The sequence below is a fragment of the Barbus barbus genome (genome assembly GCF_936440315.1).
Source record: "Barbus barbus genome assembly, chromosome: 33".
In the NCBI taxonomy this organism is placed as follows: domain Eukaryota; kingdom Metazoa; phylum Chordata; class Actinopteri; order Cypriniformes; family Cyprinidae; genus Barbus; species Barbus barbus.
The window spans coordinates 27211178-27233512 of NC_136761.1; the positions used below are offsets into that span (position 1 = coordinate 27211178).

Here is a 22335-nt window from a genome sequence, read left to right on the forward strand (position 1 = left end):
TTTTTTCCGACCTGCAATGAACAAATGTCATTTCCACCACATCTCAATATACAGCTGTTATTTAAAAATAGAATAACTTATGCCACTTAAGAATTGTGTAAGATCATTTTTGTAACTAGTTTTACCAGTTTTTCTACAATGTGCAATAATTATACATTTGTCAGTGAGATAAATTAACTGCTCTAAGGACCAAATGCTGAACTGTACACCGGTCACACGCTGAAATTTAATTTTGGTTTGGGTAAGAGCTTATTAGAAAATAAATATAACTTAACTTGAATTTTTATAATAAGTAGAGCATGATCTCATAAATTGGGGATACATTTTTAATGTGTGATGAGAACTTTTTAAATATTTTTTAAAAATGTGTGGTGGTGGAAATGACAGGGTGTTGTGGAAATGACAATGAATTAACGTGAATGTAGAGAAACAGCAGAGATATTTATTAGAATAAGTCTTAAATTCATCACACTCATTAAACTCAATATTAAACATATCAATTGTACTTTTTAACCATAAATGTCATTTCCACCACAGAGGGCAGTGTGGTGAAAATGACTGTAGTGGAAATGACATTTCTGTATTTTTTTGTGAAAAAAATGTAAGATAGCTTCACTGATTTGCTTTGAATTAATACTTAGCATTTCATGTATGCAAAATACTCTTATTTAAAATTTGTAGCTTTTTAAAAACACCCTTGAAGGTACAGCATGTTTGGAAATGACGTAGAATAAATATATTAACTGATCAAGCAATATTTACCTTGATTTTTCTTTATTTGTTGTTGATGAACATTTATTGTTTTAAGGTCATGTAAAATTAAAATTCCCTCCATATCCAACACCATGTGCTCTGATGCTCTCATAGAAACCACCTAAACAGTCTTTCACACAAACTTTTTAAAGGGACATTACAGTGTTGTGGTGGAAATGACACCAATACTGTGCGACAGCTATATTTTGTATCAAAAGTAATATTGATAGTGGTCTTAATTCAGGTACATTAATACTTACCAGATAAGTCATATTTTTAAACTGTATTTTCATTGTTGAAGTTTAAAAGTCTGGGTGTGCGACAAGGAGAAAACAGTGATTTTGACACCTACAAGGAGGATGAAAAGTATGAAAAAAATCATAATAGAAAGGTAGCAAAACGTTTTTAATGTAGTTTTATTCTTAGTTTGACAAAGAAAGAGAAATCTGTCCACAATTATATGTAAAATACATAAAAGTGCCCATAGTCTAAGAATCACCCTTATACACAGTCATTGTAGTGCAACACAAACTGTTGGAAACAAATATTAATATCACTAATCTGCAGTGCTGGGTAGTAACTGATTTCATGCAATCTGGGTTACAAAATCAGATTACAAAAAATGAGTACTTGTAATTAGATTATATTACATTTTAAAATGCTCATAATCAGAGAAATTACTTTTTTATAGATATTATAATAATTACATATATTTATCAACTCACAAACCCCTGTAGTCCATTCATGAACCCCAGTTTGGGAAGCCCTGGCATAATGTCATGTTTTATACACTTCATGATGGAATATATTTGGAGTTTATTTGCAAAAACAGATAACTCCGTTTTGAAATTTTTAAAAAATCATGTATTTTATTATGTTATCATGTTTTTATTGTGTTAGTTAGCTAGTAATTTTTTTTTTTTTTTACCTAATCACAATAACCCAGCTGCAGTATTATTGATATTAATTGGAATGCACAATGAAAAAACATGATTTTTGAGTTATCTGTTTTTGCAAATTAACTCTTCATTTTAGGTAATCTAAAAGTAATCAAGAAGTAGTCAGAATGCATTACCCAATATGTGTAATCCAGCACATCCAGATTACATTACAAACTATAATTTCCATCAGTAACATACCACAATTTATCACAATTAATCTATCCAGCACTGCCATAGCTTCTCATAATTTTAAGTCAATCATCAGATTTGTGCTTTATTTATGCTCAAGAAACATTTCTGTTGAAAAAACTGATACTTTTTCAGGATTCTTTGATGAATAGTTGATGAAAGTTCTTTGATAAAGTTGAAAATAACTCTTTTGTAACATTATAACTGTTTTTTTCCATAGGTTTTGATCTATTTAATACATCCTTGCTGAATAAAGGTATTCATTTACCAAAAAAGACCAAAATCATTTGGTCTTAAAAAGTGCATGTCAGAATGATTATCCTTATTGCAGGAAATGTAACTCTCTGATGCATGAAATATTTAATTAAACAAAACAAGAACACAATTGGTCCCAATCTTCTTCTCCACACTGACGCATTAATGCATTTTGAGAGTGGTGCACATTTCTCCAATGCATTTTTCAGAGGTTGCTGCATCACTATTTTCATCGGTCATTTTGAATATACTGTATATTTTGTATAATGAACAGAAACACCTATAAAGAGAACAATCATATTGTATTATGGGTAAGAGTCAAAGGTTGAGTTGGTGAGGATGTGATTTTAAAGATCTGTCTACAGTAGTGCATACCAGCATCAGAGTTAAACGTATAAAACCTGAACATGGTAGAGATCGGTAAGCTCTGAATGAGATGTGCTGAGATTGTGTTTGAGCTGCTGTATTGTTTGATCAAATATTTCTGTGTGCAGTTTCAGATAGCGAAATAAAATAATAATAATGTTCAACACATATCCCAGTGCCAGATACATGCTGTGACTGAACAAAGAGACACTTGAGAATCATGGGAGGAAAATTAAGATTTTATGATTGCACTAAATAAATAAAAAATGTCAGGGACCGTTGTATAAATTCATAACACATTGAAGGCACATATCACAGCCAGGAAATGCACTTTCCCCCTGCACTTTAATGCTTCTGAACAGTCTTTTTTATTTGTTCATCTACATGTGTTGAGAATCAATGATATCCAGGTACTTTGCTTCAATAATCTTTGGCAACAAGTAGTTCCTGCAAAGAAAATGTATGGCATATATGTTATTTGGCCCTTTTTCTGTGTTGAAAGATATGAAAACTGCCTTATCCGTCAGGATACCAAATCTGATGTTATGCACACAAATACAGTACACAGCAGACAAGCTGCTCTGTTATAATGTTAAAGACATTGTAAATGTACTCTCAGAATAAAGGTACAGTATCCTTTCAAAACATACTTATGTGTACACTTTAGGTACTAAGTGCTTTTAAAGTACTAATATGTACCTTTAAAGGGATAGTTCACTCAAAACTGAAAATTCTGTCATTAATTACTCACCCTCATGTTTGGTGAGTAATTAATGACAGAATTTTAATTTTTGGATGAACTAACCCTTTAAGGTACTAATATTCACAATTTAGAGGTAAAAAAGATAAAAAGAAGTACCTTTTTGCTTGTATCCCTTAGGTTACCACCTCAGTGACAGCATTGTACTTATTTTACTGAAAGCGTAGTGACGCTCTGATATAAAAACTATGGCATACCTTATTGGAATGAGCATGATCATGAGTAACGGGAAGATCATCTTCATATAGGGCAGAGGGTACATCCCAAACGCACACAGGATGATCAGCTGAACCATCTGCAGGCCTGTGAAATAATGCACCTTCCTCTGCGGCACTCTGCGGATGTAGTGAGTGGGTGGATACGACGTCTTGGGAACACAGATTGAGATAAGAATGATCAGTGACAGATTTGTGTTAGTTATTAGTTAACACAGAAAGCTAATATGGTCTTATTTACTTTCCAAATACACATTCCATGAATGAACCAAGCAAAAAGCTGATGGTCTGTTTATGCTGAAAACAACACCACTGCACAGCATGACACAGAAGATACCTGATCTTAAACATACAGTTATGAAAATGTGAATTTTGTGACTGGTGTTTATGTCTTGTCAGTACAACATCTCAGATTTACCTCGTTTCCCTCAGATATTTGTCACATTACTTTAAAATCTCTTGCTGATGCTTTAATGTTGAGTTTAAACCTGTAAATCTGCATTGTTTTGGAATAGATTGGGATTCAAAAACAACCTAGGATTTATACCGACACTTTACAACCACAGATAGTGCCTCACTCCACTGTATAGTACAGTATAGTGATATGTATTGATTTTCCTTGGGGTTGTACAATCTGAAGTCAGCACTATTAAATTACACAATACATTATGTATCACTGATAAATACTGAGTGATCTGGAGACTTGGATTGAGGTTGGATTGTGTTTGAAACCCAGAGGAACATGTACAGCTTTTAAATAAATTAAGTTATGGTGAATGTTTAACTGCTAGTATTAAGTGTCTTTATTAACTTGAGCTGTAATGGATGGTGCTCTTAATATACAGTGACACTTATCGACTGCTTTTAGCAGTTTATGGTTCATTTGAACAGCCATCAATGGATTTTTGTTGTAGTACGAATTGGTGATTTTTTTCTGGATTTTTTAAAAATAAATATATTGTAAAATGTAATTTATTGCTGTAATCAAATCTGAATTTTCAGCATCATTACTCCAGTCTTCAGTGTCACGTGATCCTTCAGAAATCATTCCAATATGCTGATTTACTGCTCAAGAAACATTTCTGATTATTATAAATGCTGAAAACAGCTGGGCTGCTTCAGATGTTTTGTAGGAACCGTGATACGTTTTATTTTTCAGGACTCTTTGATGAATAGAAAGTTCAAAAGAAGAGCATTTATTTGAAACAGAATTCTTTTTGAACATTATAAATGTCACTTTTGATCAATTTGATGCATCTTTGCTGAATAAAAATTGTTTTAAAAAATGTTTGATCAAAGATACTCCACTAAATGATTATTTCTGGATCTCAAAGCTCTTACTTGCTCTTTAAGCAGAAGGGCCATTCGGTCACACATCTGGTTTCCATCAATAGACGTGAGAGCGATGTACAGGAACAGGCCGTAGAGAACTGGTTTCGGTATCCACTGGAGAGGCACCGGCAGCAAAAACACTGACAAACCAATCAGGATGTTCGCAGCCAGAGAGGTAAGTCGTGTCTCCTTCACGCTGACTATCCTGCAGGCACACAGAAGGATGTGTTTTACAACTCCGGGTAATCACACTTGATGTGTTACTCACACTCTCATATTTAAACATCAGCTGTGAGTATCATGTTCTCTAAGTGTGTCTGTAGGTGCATGCGATCACGTTTCATAGAGGTGGCCCCCCTCCACTCGCTGTTCCACCCGCGCCAGCTGACGCACATGCAGCGTGGAGTGTGGGAAAGCCGCGTGCATCCATGGTAACCCCAGCACCGACATCAGAATGTTGATAAACCCAGAGAGCATCAGGTCCCAGTGGTACGCCGTTCCCTTTAGCAGTCTGAAACACACGCACACACACCAAAAGAGATCATACGGCATCTCTCGGCATCCCACGACTGTCTACTCTGAACTGACACTGTGAATGATGGCTCACTGATCTATGATAAAAACATCATTCTAGTAAATAGAAAAGGTATGGCACAGAAGCATGAAAACAAACTTTTAATATTTCAACTCAAATATGTGACCCTGGACCACAGGGTCACATATTTGTGTTGACACAAATATGTGACCCTGTGGTAAGTATCAAATTTTCGAAATTGAGATTTGATGTATGGTTTGACAATATTTTGCCGAGATACAACTATTGGAAAATCTGGAATCTGAGGGAGTAAAAAAAAATCTAAATACTGAGAAAATCATCTTTAAAGTTGTCCAAAAGAAGTTCTTAGCAATGCATATTACTAATTAAAAATTAAGTTTTGATATATTTACAGTAGGAAATTTACAAAATATCTTCATGGAACATGATCTTTACTTAATATCCTAATGATTTTTGGCATAAAAGAAAAAAGGAAAATTTTGACCCATACAATGTATTGTTGGCTATTGCTACAAATATACCCATGCTACTTAAAGGGGACCTATTATGCTCCTTTTTACAAGATGTAAAATAAGTCTCTGATATCCCCAGAGTGCTCCAGGGTCACATATGCAGTGTTGGGGATAACACATTACAAGTTATTAATCAGATTGCTTTTTCAAGTAACTTGTAAAGTAATGCATTTTCTTTTTAATAGTTACTTTTTCAAATAAGTAACGCCAGTTTCCACTTTGTTACCCATTTATTGGCTGATTGCTCTCCTGTCCTCATGTTGAGAGAAATGGGGAGTAAGCAGAGGCGTTGTGTGCGCTGTGTGAAGATGATGTTACTGTAGATCTAGACTAAATGTCATCATGCATTAACTCATCTCACTTGCACAAAAACAGATTCAGTATCTCTCAAAATGAAGAAAAACAGTGCAATGCAAGTGCAAACTCAGAATATGACATAAACCTGCAATAATCAAATATGTTAAATAACACGAATATCCTTTATATGTATTATATGTTGCCAAGTCTGCGGTTTTCCCACGGAATTGGGCTACTTTATCACTGTTGCTGTGGGTTGTCTTTCATGTCTGCAGGTTTAAGCGACCCAAATATCGTGATATTTAGCCTCTAAAATGTGAATTTTACCAGACGATCCCTGCCAAAAAACATGTATTTTACCCCCGGAACGCAATTGGGCTAGTTTTGAGTAGCAATCTGGCTTGTTTTGCTGTGAAAACCTGGCAACCCTGGCTGCTGACCTTTGATGATCCAATCAAACCACACTCATAAGCAAAAATTACTTTCCTCTTTTCACTTTTGGTGTGAAAGGGCTTTTACATCTGCCAAAAAGAGCTTTTTAATATTAAAAACAAACAAGCAAGCCCAGCTCAGATTTAAAAAGCAATGCAAAAGTAACAATGCATTACTTTCCATAAAAAGTAACTAAGCAACGTAGTTAGTTACTTTTTAGGAAGTAACATAATATCGCAATGCATTACTTTTTGAAGTAACTTCCCCGACACTGCAAATATAACACTACTGACTGAAAGAGTTTTGGATTTTCTGCATGGATACCTGTTCTCTGGGGCATTGGTGAGGGACACCACAATATTCTGGTCAATGAAGATGAGCAAGGCAAGGAGAAAGCCAAGACCACATGCACTTAATACATTCATCCCTGTCAGCTGGTCAAAAGCTGCTACTTTGAATAGGGCTTCATTCTGGTAGTTGAATACTGGAACTGTGGATCAACATATTGGAAGAATTTAATGTATAATTCACCAAACGAATGACAATTCTGCAAATATTTACTCACTTTGCCAAATATTTCAATCGCATTCAAACCTGTCACCTCAAAATGGATTGCGAAAGGATTGACGTCAATGGCAATTGATCAGGATGTCCTATTGTGATGTGTCTTGAGGTGTCAGGTTTGAATCAAAGACTGCATAATATCTATAACAGATATTACTCAAATTGCTGTTAACAGGAGAAAATGCAACGTGCAATATGGCAGCTCTATAGAAACCTATAGAAACATGAGACTCCCACATGCATTGGTTGGACCAGTCTAAAATATATACGCTTTTTAACTATTTAACAGTGCTGGGTAGTAACTGATTACATGTGATCTGGATTACTTAATCAGATTACTTGTGAAAAAAACAAAAACAGGTACTTGTGATTAGATTAGATTACATTTTAAAATATATTCGTAATCCAACTTACTTTTTTTTATTATTGTTTACATGATTTTATATTATTCACACAAGTCTTTGTAACTTTTTTGTCAGATGAATCTCTTTTACCTAATATATTTACTTGAAGTACCCTCTGAGATTTCAAAGTAATAAATTAATAGCACATTTGCATTTTTCTCTGACGTTGGTTAATGGTCACATGTAGAATGCAGGTAAACAAATAAAACATTTTAATTTGTTAGTATGCATTTTATTTTGATTGTAATTATTTTAAAAGGATTTAATTTAATTTGAAATGTTATTATTTAATTATTAGCTTTTCATGTAACCCACAAACCCCTTACAGATCCTTAATGAACCCCACTTTATGAAATGTTGATGTAATGTTTAATGCACTTCATGGGATATATTTTCTTTCATTTTATATTTGTATATAAAGATGGTACAATATTGTTTTTTTTTTGTTTGTTTGTTTTTAAATGAGTTAGGTCACAAGTAATCTAAAAGTAATCAAAAATCAACCTAAAAAGTGTAATGGATTACATTACTAACTACAATTTTTGTTACGTAATTTGGAATCAGTAACAGATTACAATTGTAAGTAATCTACCCAGCACGGGATATAACAACATGCATGAAGTATTTTATGTAAAACATACAAAACTGTGAGATTTTTAGGAAAACCATAAGCATGATAGTCCACCCCAAGAACAAAACTGTCAGTGGGGAGTAAGCAGTTCATAGGAAAACATACAAATAATAACATTCATATGAATTATTTATGTGTATTTATAATAAATGTGTGGAAGTATGAAAGAGACTACAATTTATGGGATGATTATCCAAAAAATGATTTAAATTTCATTCTATTCATCACACAATGTCTCTAAATATTTATATAAAGCACATTGTGTATATGTACTAGTATATGTTGTATATGTCTTTTTATCATTTTTCCAAATTTGACAGCCTTAATTTCCATTAAATATCCTGCTAATCATTTCCTTTTGTGAAAGTTATGCAGGTTTGGAGTGACATTATGGCAGGTAAATGATGACAGAATGTTCTGAAAGAGTTCTGATGGGTTGCATAATTATTACATTCAACATTATTGCGGGATGAAATCGCACCTAACACAGAGTCTATTTGTGATAATTAAGATATAAGCAAAAGCACTACATAATCATTAAAGGAGGACTCACGTTGAATGTCGATGAACAGGTAGGAGCCTACGAAGGAGAAGATGACCACAGATATTGGCAATGCACAGTCTGACACCACCTCCCTGACTTTAGCATGCAGGAATGGGCTGGAACAAAACAGTCAATTAGAAAATGTAAACCTTGAGTAATATGGAAGCCTGTTTCCGCCAATTTTCTCTTTATCTTACAATTGTGACTTTTTTTTCTCACAATACTGATTTTTTTTCAGAATTGCATGATATAAACTCGCAATTCTGACTTTTTTTTCTCAGAAATAAGTAATAATAAACTTGCAATTGCAAGAAAGTCTGAATTTTGAGATATTAACTTGTAATTCTGACTTTTTTTGTCTGAAATGCATCTTTTAAGCTGGCAATTGCGGGTTATAAAGTCACAACTTCCATATATAAACTGGGAATTGTTAGTTTATCCCTCACATTTCTAAGAAAAAGGTCAGAATTGCAAGTTATAAAGTCAGAATTCCCAATTGTCAGAATAAAGTCAGAAAACTCGCACTTGCAAGGAAGTCTGAATTTTGAGATATAAACTTGCAATTATGCCAATTCCTCATAATCCTGACTTTTTCTCGCAATTGTGAGATCTTGCATTTTTTCCTCAACTCGGACTTAATAACCTGCAAATGACTAAAAAGACTATTTTCTTGCAACAGCGAGTTTATATCACACAATTCTGACTTTCTAACTCACAACTGCATGTTACAAAGTCAGAATCATGAGATATAAACTCGCAATTCTAGGAAAAAGTCACACTTGCAAGATATAATCTGAGAAAAAAGAAGTTTATATCTTGCAATTCTCAGAATTGTGAGTTTACATCTTAAAATTCTGACTCTCAATTGTGCAATTGTGCAACTCTCAATTGTGAGTTTATATCAGACAATACTGAGAAAGAAAAAAAAAAAACAGACCTAAAATACATAATTGTGAGATAAAAAGTCACTATTACATTTTTTTTTTAATTCAGTGGTTGAAGCAGGCTTCGATAGTAATATGACCATGATTAATTATTTTATTTCCTCTCTGTGAAGCCAAGTCATTCTGTATGCCTTGAAACCAATTTAGTTTAAATGAAGTATGTTAGATCAGATGACCAAGCAGTAGCAACTAATGCTGATTGTAGTGAACCAGCCTATAATGACCTTCTCTTGATGAGGAAGAGGGCATAACCCAGCCACAGTGTTCCCAGCATCAGCAGCAGGCAGAGAATAGGGCGCTCCCTGGTGCACAGGACCATTGTTGCAGGCATTGAGACGCCTCCGATCTCTGATCCGTTCACTGCTTGATGAAGTATTACACCCAGACGATGCAGTTCCTCTGTGCTTCCGTTGACTAGTGTAAGGCCATGATAATATTTATGAAATACTGAGAGAAAAGAGAGAAATAGTGGACAGAAATTAAGTGAATCATAAATATTTTTTTCTAAAAAGAATAGTGTACCAAGAAACAACAACATATTGGTCATAATTTAGTCACTCTTACGGTTTTCGAAATGCGTTTGATTTTTCTGAAACATTAAAAGAGAGCTCAGGCAGAATGTTCATGCTGCTCTTTTCCATTCAATGAAAGTGAATGGAAACAGGGGCTCTTCTGAAGAATACCAAAATTTAAGTTACCCTATTATGGGGTGTGCAATAAATATCATCCGCGATAATATCATAACACATAGTTGTTTAGCAATATGTGAGCTGACATTATTGGATATGCCACTCACTTTGCAAAAAACAAACAAAACACGTCTTGAGAGTCCAAAAGCATTCACTGTGTGACAAAACATATCAGAATGCAGTTATAAGGCACTATAATTCAAATTATAAAAGCAAAAATATCCCTGTATGGGTTTTTGTTTTTTATATTTACATGGGAAGTCGTGGCCTAATGGTTAGAGAGTCGGACTCGTAATCGAAAGGTTGTGGGTTCGAGTCCCCGGCCGGCAGGAATTGTAGGTGGGGGAGTGAATGTCCAGCGCTCTCTCCACCCTCAATACCACGACTGAGGTGCCCTTGAGCAAGGCACCGAACCCCCAACTGCTCCCCGGGCACCGCAGCATGGCTGCCCACTGCTCCGGGTGTGTGTTCACGGTGTGTGTGTGTGTGTGTGTGTGTGTGTGTGTGTGTGTGTGTGTGTGTGTGTGTGTGTGTGTGTGTGTGTGTGTGTGTGTGTGTGTGCATTTGTTCACTACTCACTGCTGTGTGTGTGCACTTGGATGGGTTAAACGCAGAGCACCAATTTCGAGTATGGGTCACCGTACTTGACAATACGTCACGACTTTAAAAAAAAAAAAAAAAAAAAATATTTACAAAGTAATATCACACCAAGAACAGCCGTTTTCCTAAATATTAGTGTGTGAGCTCGATTGCTAATGTGATTTTAATTTTGTACAACAGTTCGACAAACAAGAAGCTAATATTGAGCGAGTTACATTTTAGACACAATATTGTCTGTTTTTTCCGTTTTGACAATGAAACCAACTCCAATCAAAGTCGGATCAGAACATTTGTTTCGTTTCAGAATGAATCTGTTTTGAATGAATCATTTGAGTCAATGATTCAATGATCTATTCATAAAGTCCGAACTAATTTTGAACTAATCATTTGAATGAATGAATGAATGAATGAATCATTAATTAAGACAGGGACGTTTTACTGTCATATTTATTTATTCATCACTAGCCTAAACCAGCCAAAGTACCAACACAAAAACACACTCAGCAGAATATTGTTTAATTATCCCTATCGAAAAATCTAAATAAATATACACCCCACCCTATTATTTGCTGAAAGCAAGTGATACGGGTAACTTTTATGTTACTCTATGCATCTTTTTATTATTTTAGTAATTTAGCTGCCCCAGATTCCATTTGCTTTCACTGAACAGAGCTGGAAAAACAACTCCTCTTATGTTCCATGGAATGGGATAGAATTACAGGTTCGGAATGCCATGATGGGGAGCACATGACAAATGACAAATATTTTGGTACAGTATTGTTTTAAAGGGATAGTTCACCAAAAAAATAAATTCTTTCATCATTTATTCATCCTCATGACATTCTATATTTTGAGAAATGTGCTCATGTTCAAAACGGTTTGGTTATCAACATTCTATAAAATATCTTCTTTTGTGTTCCATAGGACACATTACATTGATTTGAACATGAGGGCGAGTAAATGATGACAGAATTTTCATTTTTGGGTGAACTATCCTTTTAAACCACACCAAACGGAAATATCATCAACAATATTCTTACATCAAAATGCATCAAGACATTTGCATTCTCTCCCCATTTCTTTCTCTGTTCTTTCACTGACTTTCCTGTTGCTAAATCATCATCAATAATTTATTTCTGAGATATTACAAGCCTGCTCTAGTTTGGATATTAGTTTCAGCAACGCCTGTGGTCCTTTTACATATCAGAGCTCTGAACTTACTCTTTATGGTGCCTTTCAAAGCGTCGCCCACAAAGGCAATGGAGATGAACAAAGCTATCACTTCTTCTGTGGAGCTGAGAGGACACATAGCACACAGTGAACAACTCATCTTCCTTTTTATCAAAGCAACAGAGCACAAACCAAGACATAACAACAAAATCAAGGCATGCCACAATCAGAGATTACCACACACACGACAGGACAGCACAGATTTATGATGGATGTTTATGCTACAGAGAGAGGCCATAGCAGAGGAGTCTGAATTATATCAGAATGTAGCGTCTGCCTGAGGAGATTTCATACATCAATAAAAGACAACGAGATTGTTACATTTTCTCAAGCAAATGAGTGAGGTGCATGTTTGTGTAAAACTCTCCACCACAATTCTAAGGTGTTTCGGTGCTTTAAGCAAGCTTTGCGATTACTAGGGTGTTCTAGGTGGTTGCTACCTTGCCAGCTGGTTGCAAATTGACCCAAACCATGAAAACATCATCCCCAAATCCTTATAATATTCTGATCTCAAGATATGCCTTCTGTGCCTCAGTCTATGGGACTTCCTCCGTCTGCCTGGCCAAAAATCGTAAATCTGATTGCTTAGAAAATTATACTTCTCAAAAATTCACATTACTTTGTTTTTTACTTTTTTATATATAGTGCAAATGGTGCAGAACAAATTTTGTGGTTTGTAATATAAAACATATAACAGCGATGCCTTTTCTATATAAATCAGACATGTGATCAGTTAAGGACAAAAGGAAGGAGAATGCATATATTTTGTCATATATATTTTTATAGCACTTCAGCTGTTTCAGGACACATTCGGTTGTTATTACAGAACCCATTTAGATAACAATAATAATCACAATTCAAAATATTATTTTCTTTTATTCAATTATAAAATTGCAATACTATAAAATAAAAATCTGTATTTAATGAAAATAATAATACTAATAATGGCAATAATCATTTTATTTTACACTGCAGTAAAATTACAATAATTTTAATAATTAATCTTAATTTCTTTGCTTCAACTGTTAAACCTCAGAGTTTTGGCGCAGACCACAAAGAGGTTGTAGAGCTTTTTTGACAACAAATTAATAATTGATTCTCATTACAAATTTAGAAAGATATCATATGTCACATCTTGTGTTTTTAAATGCAATCCAAACTTTGAGTGGAGAAGCATTTACTGTAATCCAAGCTGCTTTGAGATGCTAAAAAACAGCAGATCATGTGTAAAAAACTCAGTTCTGTGCTTCACTGTGATGCATGCAGTGCGGCAGATTATATACTTAAATCATTACATTTCAGCCTTTGTGATTCAATAAACACAATAAGCCATATCATATTTTAAAATGCAGCATTTTGCAGGCTGTGTAGTAATTGTTCAAGGTCATTTTGTGATTCCAGTCTTCAAACAGTCGCTCACCTCCTACAACCACACATTTTTTTTTTCTATTTATGTAATTCATGTTGGTGACTTCTCAGGTCGGAAAATATAAAAGTCCATAGAAATAAGTAAAAACACATTCCTGGTAGATAAACACATAGTACTTCTCCACTGACCGTTTGAAGAGCTTCATAAACAGGCTGACATTGAAGATGCCTCCCAGTATGAGGAACATACTGTTCCAGAGGCCGATGCAGGCATAAAAAGCAGGAAAATCGAGGTCGTAGTCATCACAGATGCCTCTGATCACTGCAGTATACAAACAAAAGAGAGAAAACAACCATAAAGGCCTCTGAGAGAGAGACAGTCTGCTCAACTTTCTTTATAAGAGAGATACAGCACCGCTGATGAAGATGGCTAGAGGTGCTGTGGTGAGAGGAATGACCAGCGGAGAGCCAGAAAAAAGAGAGTAAATCACTCCTCCAATGCACTGACCAATTATAGTCTTCTGCACATCTGCAAAGAACAGGTCAAATAAACAGGAAACACTCTTAAAAATGGTTTTGTATTGGGTTTTGTAAAATGGCCTCAATGGTTCCACGAAGAACCTTTAAATAAAGGGTCCGAAACACTGTTTTCAAAGCAATGCCACAGAAGAACCATTTTTGGTTTCTCAAAGAACCTTTCAGCGATCAGTTCCTAGAGGAACCATATTTTCTCAGAACACAGGCAAAGAAGAAGCAGAAACAAGCAGATGGATATGTAAAATAATGTGATAATCAAACATTAAACAGCATATAAATCAAAATTTTACCAAATGAAATCTCGACAGTCACAAAAAATGATTTAGGACTGTGAAGCTTAAGAGGTGTTGATGAAAGCGATCCACTCCATCAATGTTTTGATCATCGATCTGAATCCCATCGGACTTAGTCTTTGACAAAAACACGCTTTTCTTCAACTGTTTTTTTTTTTTATGAAACTTACCCTCAATCAAATATTGATAAAAAAAGAAAGCATGAAACTAGAATAAAATGGTTTGTTTTGTTTAAAAGCAGAGGCTCTAGTCTCACACTGCATGTTCAGATATTCATACAGCAAAACATTCTGGGGGCCATCAAACTTCTGAAAATGATCAAAAATGCTGGCGGAGGATGGAAACTTAAAAATAAATAAATAGTTAACTGGCAGGGAAAGAGTTAGAAATCTGAAGAAGCTTTTTCCACTATAAGGAAACCTTTTGTGCATTGGAAGATTAAATGGATGTAAAAGGTTATTGATGGAACCATTAATGACAATGAAGAACCTTTATTTTTAAGAGTCTAAAACTTTTACATTCTGCAAAAAGTTCTTTATAGTGGAAAATATTCTTTGGATTGTTCAAATGTTTAACTGTCTGGGCATCTTCAGTCACTTTTGACAGAAATTTTTTACAAATAAACTGTAGCTTCGTTGGATTGAGAGGACATTTGACACTTGGCTACGTTAGCATACAAAAAAAATCATGGAGATGATTTGGATATGTTAAAGGGTGGAAAAAGAAACACTTGGTATTGTAGTAAATGACTGCAGAAAAAAATTGTAAAAAGGTATCTTAAAATCCCCTCAAAAATTTTAATAATAACCAAAAATATTATTGAACAAAGATATAGATTACATTTACATAGATTTTCCTGAGTTACATTTCAAAGCTTCGGTCACTTTTGACCACAAAGCTATCAAGTGTAACCCCAAAATCAAGAGGCACAGAGAGTTCAGTTCACTGAAAGGAACCCAAAAGAACCCGTTTGAAACCTTTATTTTTAAGAGTGTACAACTTCTGCATTTCACAAAAGGTTGTTTATAGTGGAAAAAGTTTCTTTAGATTTTTAAAATATTGTTCACACTAAATAAATAAAAAATCCTTCTAGGAACTGTCCTCTGAAATGTTCTTTGGGGAGCCGAAAATGGTTCTTCTATTTCATCACTGTGAAAACCACCTTTTGCCAGCTTTATTTTTAAAAGTGTACCAAGAAAAAATGGTTCTTTTGAGAACTGTTCATTAAATGGTTCTTTAAGGAACCCAAGATGGTTCTATGGCATTAAAAAAACTTTATTTTTAAGCGTGTAGCTGGTGTGTTTCTGGTCCAAGGTGGTCCATCAGCTAGACCAAGATGGTCTACCAATGTAGTCCATCTGATCATCCATCTAGGCCAGCTATAACCAGCTAATGACTATCAGCGACTAGCTTTATATTTTAAACACAGACCTATCTCTCCTCGCGTGCTCTCGTCATTCAGAGAGCCGAACGCAATGGCCGGCAGCAGGATGGCGATGTAGAGGAAGATGGCTGTGGTGGTGTACTTCAGCAAAGCTCTGTTAGCGTCCAGAATACCTGGAGAGAGACACCTCAGCCTGAGCAACAGAGAGACTTCTCTTATTTTTAGTAAAAGTGAAGTCAACCAGAGACTCGCCATCTGTGAAGTCGGACGGGTACAACGGAAGCCTGCGGCACAGGTCTTCATAAATGCCATGACCTGCTCGGAGGAAATCTATTACCTGGGCACAAAAGGAGATTTAGTAGTGAAAAAATAGGCTGATAATGTTTTTCGAATACATAAACACAGAGCTCATAAAATCCTAATCGCATAAACACGTAAACCTGTAAAATATCACAAGATGGAAAATTATAATTTATTTGTGATAATTTAGATGCCACATCAAAACAACTGCGCTTGAAATGTTATATCTCTTATTATGCAGTAGGAAAATAAATATAATGGAAAATCTGTTCTTGAATCTGTGAATAATCCTAGTGACAGAATACAATGTGCACTTATTGCAAAGAAACGCTGCTGTGAAACGTGAACATTTAGTCATTTTTCAAAAAAACCAACCAATGGTCAGTGAAAGGCGCTTATTTATTTTAAAAAAAAAAGTCTTATGCTAATCAAAGCTGCATTTATTTGATCAAATATACAACAAAAACAGAAATTGTGTGAAATATTATTATTATAATTGAAAATAATTGTTTTCTATTTCTGACATTTTTTTATGTGATCAACGCTGCATTTTCAGCATCATTAGTGCAGTATTCAGATCATTTCAAGATGTTTTATGGTTTTAACTGTTGAGGTTTTAACTGTTATTTTTTGAGGTGGAAGAGAAAAAAAACAACTTTAAAGGTAGGAGGGGTAAAAGGTGATCTAATATGTCTAATAGTTCTCACTACAAAAAACAGAGTTTAGTAGGGATGCTATGACATTTCGCTACAAATATCCAGCTACTACTAAACTACTAAGCAATCATTTTGATTAAACAATGTCTGTTGTCTGCCATTATGTCCCCACCAATGCCAAAATCAAACCTACGCCCGTGAAGCACTGTGGAAACACAATCGGTTATGTATTAAGTGAACATAAACTGATGATAAAAAAACTGGATGTGCGTCAGTATATTCGGTTCGTGCATTTGGTCTTACAGAAACAGCAGCCTGTAAACACCTGCTGCTGTCTGCGACATTAATGCTAATCAAACAACAAAACACTTTAACAAAGAGTAATCTGTATTTACTTTATACACTGAATACTGTAGGCTTATTTTACACTACATTTCTGTGCCTGGATAATAGTAACTGACTGTATTTGTAATGCTGTTATACTGTATTGAAGTATGCTTGTAATTTGTGTATTTGCTCTTATTTTATTACTGACCTTTAATGATGTTTGAACTTTATTAGTTAGGCTAGTAGTTTGCTGTGGCATCAAGTGATTTTTAAGTAATAAATAAGAAGCACATATTTTTATTCAATAAATGATCCAATCTGTGACTCAAAAATGGTAAAATGATCCGAACCGTGAGTTTTTTGATTGGTTGCACCACTAGTGCAGCATAATGTGAGGGCGGTGTGTATGTGTGAAGTGTACTTCACGGCCCACAGAGAAAACCCAGCATTAAGTTAACAGGCAGACTGAGCAGATAATTGGTTGGCCAAGTCATTTACATGCCCCGAGCCTCTCCTGGGCTTCAGACCTTGAGTGGTTTGTTGCTGTGTGGGTCGGTCTCTTCCTCCAGCGAGGGCTTCTGGATTGCACTGGAGAGCCGCTGCCTTTGAATCACCAGCTCCTGCTTGAAGTCCTCCTGGGTCTTAGTTTCCAGGAGTTTCTGTCTGAACGAGATGTCTGAGAACAAGGTGGCAAATGTGCGGCCGAGCTCTATGGCGGTCTTTGTGCTTTTCTGCAGGGTAAGGAAGAGCAAAATTACAATAGAGGCTTAAAAAGTTCTGAGATGCTAAAAGTAACACTACAAAAAAAAAAGAAGAACTCAAGTGTAAAAATTGACATGGTTTGAAACAATTGCAAATTACCACACAGCAGTGATAATACAAATGTGTGTTTTTGTCACTCTAGGTGATGATAGGTGGGTGAAAGGAGCAGCTTACTGTTCGCGGCGGTGCCAGGATGAGGATAACATAGCGAACCTCGCAGCAGTTCACACCCCAGTTCTGCGGCCGCTCCAGACGCGAAACACAGACGCAGCGTCTCTGAAGACTCTTCACGTTACAGCTGAATACAGAGGGCACACACTTCATCAGACATATATAAATGTATATAAATTATTAAATAGGCAGATAGATAGGCTAGGCTGATCATATTTGATATTTAGTTCATCTGCATCAGCGAATAAATGTGCCTGCTTGATCGCTTCTAGGCATGCATTTTTGTGTTCAAAGTAAAACTGTGTAAAATAAAAAAAATCTCAGTTGCTATTTCCTAACATAAATAGTGTACATAATATAAACTGGCAGCAGAAAATTTGTAAAAAGATTTTTATTTATTTTATTTTTTTATACAAAGTCTCAGCAATGGTGAATTTATTTGATCAAATATACAATAAAAGGAGAAACAACGTGAAATAGTATTACAATTTAAAATATTTTTTTTCGATGTGAATATATTGTAAAATGTAATTTATTGTGATCAAAGCTGTATTTTCAGCATCATTACTGCAGGCTTCAGTGTCACATGATCCTTCAGAAATCATCTAATATGCTGATTTAATGCTCAAGAAACATTTCTGATTATTATCAATGTTGAAAACAGTGTTTGCTGCTTAATATTTTTTGCTTTGGATGCTTTGATGAATACAGGTGCATCTCAATAAATTAAAATGTTGTGAAAATTTTTTTTCTTGTATGTTATTTCAAAAAGTGAAACTTTCATATATTTTAGATTCATTGCATGTAAAACATTTCAAAAGTTTTTTTTATTTGTTTTAACTTTGATGATTAGAGCTTACAGCTGATGAAAGTCAAAAATCAGTATCTCAAAATATTAGAATATTTACATTTGAGTTTCAATTAATGACCATCTCTACAGTATAAATTCCGGGTATCTCTTGTTCTTTGAAACACAATAATGGAGAAGACTGCTGACTTGGCAATGATCCAGAAGACGAACATTGACGCCCTCCACAAAGAGGGTAAGTCACAGAGGGTCATTACTGAAAGGTGTGCCTGTTTACAGAGTGCTGTATCAAAGCATATTAAATGCAAAGTTGACTGGAAGGAAGAATTTGGGTAGGAAAAGGTGCACAAGCAACAGGGATGACCGCACACTTGAGAATACTGTCAAGCAAAGCTGATTCAAACACTTGTGAGAGCTTCACAAGGAGTGGACTGAAGCTGGAGTCAGTGCATCAAGAGTCTCCACGCTCAGACGTCTTCAGGAAAAGGGCTACCAAGCCACTTCTGAACCAGAGACAACATCAGAAGCATCTTACCTGGGCTGTGGAGAAAAAGAACTGGACTGTTGCTCAGTGGTCCAAAGTCCTCTTTTCAGATAAATTTTGCATTTCATTTGGAAATCAAGGTCCCAGAGTCTGGAGGAAGAGGCTCAGAATCCATGTTGCTTGAAGTCCAGTGTGAAGTTTCCACAGTCAGTGATGATTTGGGCTGCCATGTCATCTGCTGGTGTTGGTCCACTGTGTTTTCTGAAGTCCACAGTCAACGCAGCCATCTACCAGGAAATTTTAGAGCACTTCATGCTTCCTTCAGTTGACAAGCTTTATGGAGTTGCTGATTTCATTTTACAGCAGGACTTGGCACCTGCCCACACTGCCAAAGGTACCAAAAGCTGGTTCAGTGACCATGGTGTTACTGTGCTTGATTGGCCAGCAAACTCGCCTGACCTGAATCCCATAGAGAATCTATGGGGTATTGTCAAGAGGAAGATGAGAGTCACCAGACCCAACAATGCAGATGACCTGAAGGCCGCTATCAAAGCAACCTGGGCTTCCATACCACCTCAGCAGTGCCACAAACTGATCAAACTGCCACACCGAATTGAGGTAGTAATTAAAGCAAAAGGAGCCCATACCAAGTATCTTTTTATTGGTCTTATGAAGTATTCTAATTTGTTGAGATCCAACCAAAGACTTAAACTACTTCAGTCTGTGTGCATTGAATTTATTTAATACACGAGTTTCACAATTTGAGTTGAATTACTGAAATAAATGAAATTTTCCACGACATTCTAATTTATTGAGATGCACCTGTAGAAAGTTCATTGAACAGCGTTTATTTGAAATAGGTTTTATTTTGTTGTTTTACATTATAAATGTCTTTCCCTATCGATACTCCACTCGTACTGCGTCTTGCTAAAGACGCTATGGGAAAAAGCCTTTTTTCTCCTTTACTGAAGCCTTATTCAATCACGCAGTGAAACTGCACGATCATTGGTTCGTGCAGTGTGTTAAAAACGAACCAATGTGTCGGCAGCGGAGCTGCATGAGCCTATGGCGACGGAGCCCGCCAGATCCCGCCAGAATGGGCGGGGTTATCTGGCTATATAATCGGCCGTCTGGCCATAGGATCCTCAGATTTCTTCTCCTTCAGCGACGACATCTCGCCTTCGCTGATCCCAAGAAGCCGCCTCGCCGTTGACACGCCTCGCAGCTGAGCCAGAGACCTCCTGCCAGCTGAGACGCCGCTTTCACCGCGCTCCAGCCCCGCAGAAGCCCCGGTCTGTTCGCTGCCGCCATCCGGTGAGTGCTATAAAAATGCATATTTATCGGCGTTGTTGCAAATGCCGCAACAGCGAGTGTGGCTCGTGCAGGGAATCCTGCACGATGCAAAAGAGCAGTGAGCGCGCGCCGCCTGTCTGGGTCTCGCCCACGCACTGACTGCGCGCTTACTGAGACAGCTCGTTCGAGTATGAGTCTCGCTCTTCCCGCTCGCTGTCCGTCTCTGTGGAGGCAGCTCCGCTCTCCCGTTTCCCCTCTCTCAGCAAAGCTCGGAGAATGAAACATCAGAGCCACGGAGCTTCCTGCAGCGCTCTGATCCGCCGGTGTTCACACGTGAGAATCAGAGCTCCTCCTTCATTGGGTGGCTCAATTCTCTTTGGCGGACCGGAGTGGAAAGCTATGTGTGTGCGTCACTGAAACTGCGCTCACACAGGCAGCCTGCTTTCACCGAAAGCCGGGCTTTGCCCTGATTTGCTCGCGGCCCTCTATGTAGCAGGCCCCGCCTCCCCCCTTCTCTTCTCCCAGTCACCTCGGAGACAGGAACAGCGAGTGAGGCTGAGCAATCAGGTTTGAGTGATTTTTCGCGCCGGCATAGCCCCGTGTGTTTCACTCTGAATACAGCGCTTTGATCTGCCAGCGCGTGTGGATTAGCGCCTCTCATTACATTGAGTGCGCATTGTAAAATGCTGCGCTGGGCGGCCACCCCCTCACGTTTCTTTTCTCCCAGTCACCTCGGAGAAAAAGACGGTAAAATCGCATGGCTGAGCGTTCAGGCTTGAGTGATTTTTCGCGCCGGCATAGCCCCGTGTGTTTCACTCTGCATACAGCGCTTTGATCTGCCAGCGCGTGTGGATTAGCACGCCTCATTACATTGAGTGGCTCAATCCTTCTGTGCACATTGTAACATGCTGCACTGGGCGGCCCCGCCTCTCGCGTTTCTCTTCTCCCAGTCACCTCGGAGAAGGAGACAAATATAAAAAAAAAAAAAAAAAAAGGCTTGAGTGATTTTTCGCGCCGGCATAGCCCCGCGTTTTTCACTCTGCATACAGTCTTTGATCTGCCAGTGTGTTTACACTAAGGATTAGCGCCTTTTGCAGCTCTTTGATCTGCCAGCGCTACTTTCATTATGAAAGCATCAGTCTGTCCCTGCCGCGCTCACGGTCCCTTTCTTCAATGAAGGTGGCCACGCCTCCCCTGCTCTAGTGTTTCTACTCTCCCAGTTATCTCGGGGAAGAAACTGCAAGCTCCAGGGTTCGAGCGATCAAGCTTGAGTGAATTTACGCCAGCGCAGCCCCGCGTTTCACTCTTTGATCTCGGCTCGCCTTCTTCAGTGAAGACGGCCCCTCGTCCGCTACGAGCGGATCTGAGAGGATGCGAGCGGCACTTTTGATCTGCTGGTGTGTTTACACAATGGTAATTAATACCCCTCTTCTAAGAGTGGTTGATCCTTTTAGGCAGATCGAAAGCAAGTTGTCACTATGATTATAACTGACAGCTTCAGACTCCTGACGCTTCTGGGCTGTGCCCACGGCCCAAATGGCCTCTGTCACGCCTCCAAACACCCCGTTTAGCTCCGGGTGCCGATGGCAATGAGTTTGTGGTAAATACTGTTGTGAACACTGGGCCCTTTCAAAAAGCGCCCACACAACTGATCGTTGTTATAGCAAGGAAATAAAACGCAAACATTTTCAAAAGGGAGCACATTCCTCTCCCTCTTATCACGAGCTTCAGGTCCCCG

The 22335-nt window shown here is 37.1% G+C and overlaps 1 protein-coding gene across 1 annotated transcript in view; it reads right to left on the minus strand.

Annotated features, from left to right (window-relative positions):
* Positions 1-1139: 1139 nt before the first annotated feature.
* LOC306852934 (solute carrier family 4 member 11-like) overlaps positions 1140-22335 on the minus strand; it is a 32814-nt gene continuing 11618 nt past the window's right edge. Inside the window, exons 7-20 of the mRNA XM_079390047.1 lie at positions 18016-18139; positions 17607-17810; positions 16049-16133; positions 15844-15969; positions 13998-14111; positions 13772-13904; positions 12206-12279; positions 9920-10142; positions 8761-8867; positions 6933-7098; positions 5149-5322; positions 4821-5016; positions 3462-3631; positions 1140-2951 (exon numbers count right to left, since the gene is read on the minus strand). Coding sequence (XP_079246173.1) covers positions 2885-2951; positions 3462-3631; positions 4821-5016; positions 5149-5322; positions 6933-7098; positions 8761-8867; positions 9920-10142; positions 12206-12279; positions 13772-13904; positions 13998-14111; positions 15844-15969; positions 16049-16133; positions 17607-17810; positions 18016-18139 — 1963 coding nt within the window. The 3' untranslated portion in view covers positions 1140-2884. The remainder of the gene's footprint in view (positions 2952-3461; positions 3632-4820; positions 5017-5148; positions 5323-6932; positions 7099-8760; positions 8868-9919; positions 10143-12205; positions 12280-13771; positions 13905-13997; positions 14112-15843; positions 15970-16048; positions 16134-17606; positions 17811-18015; positions 18140-22335) is intronic.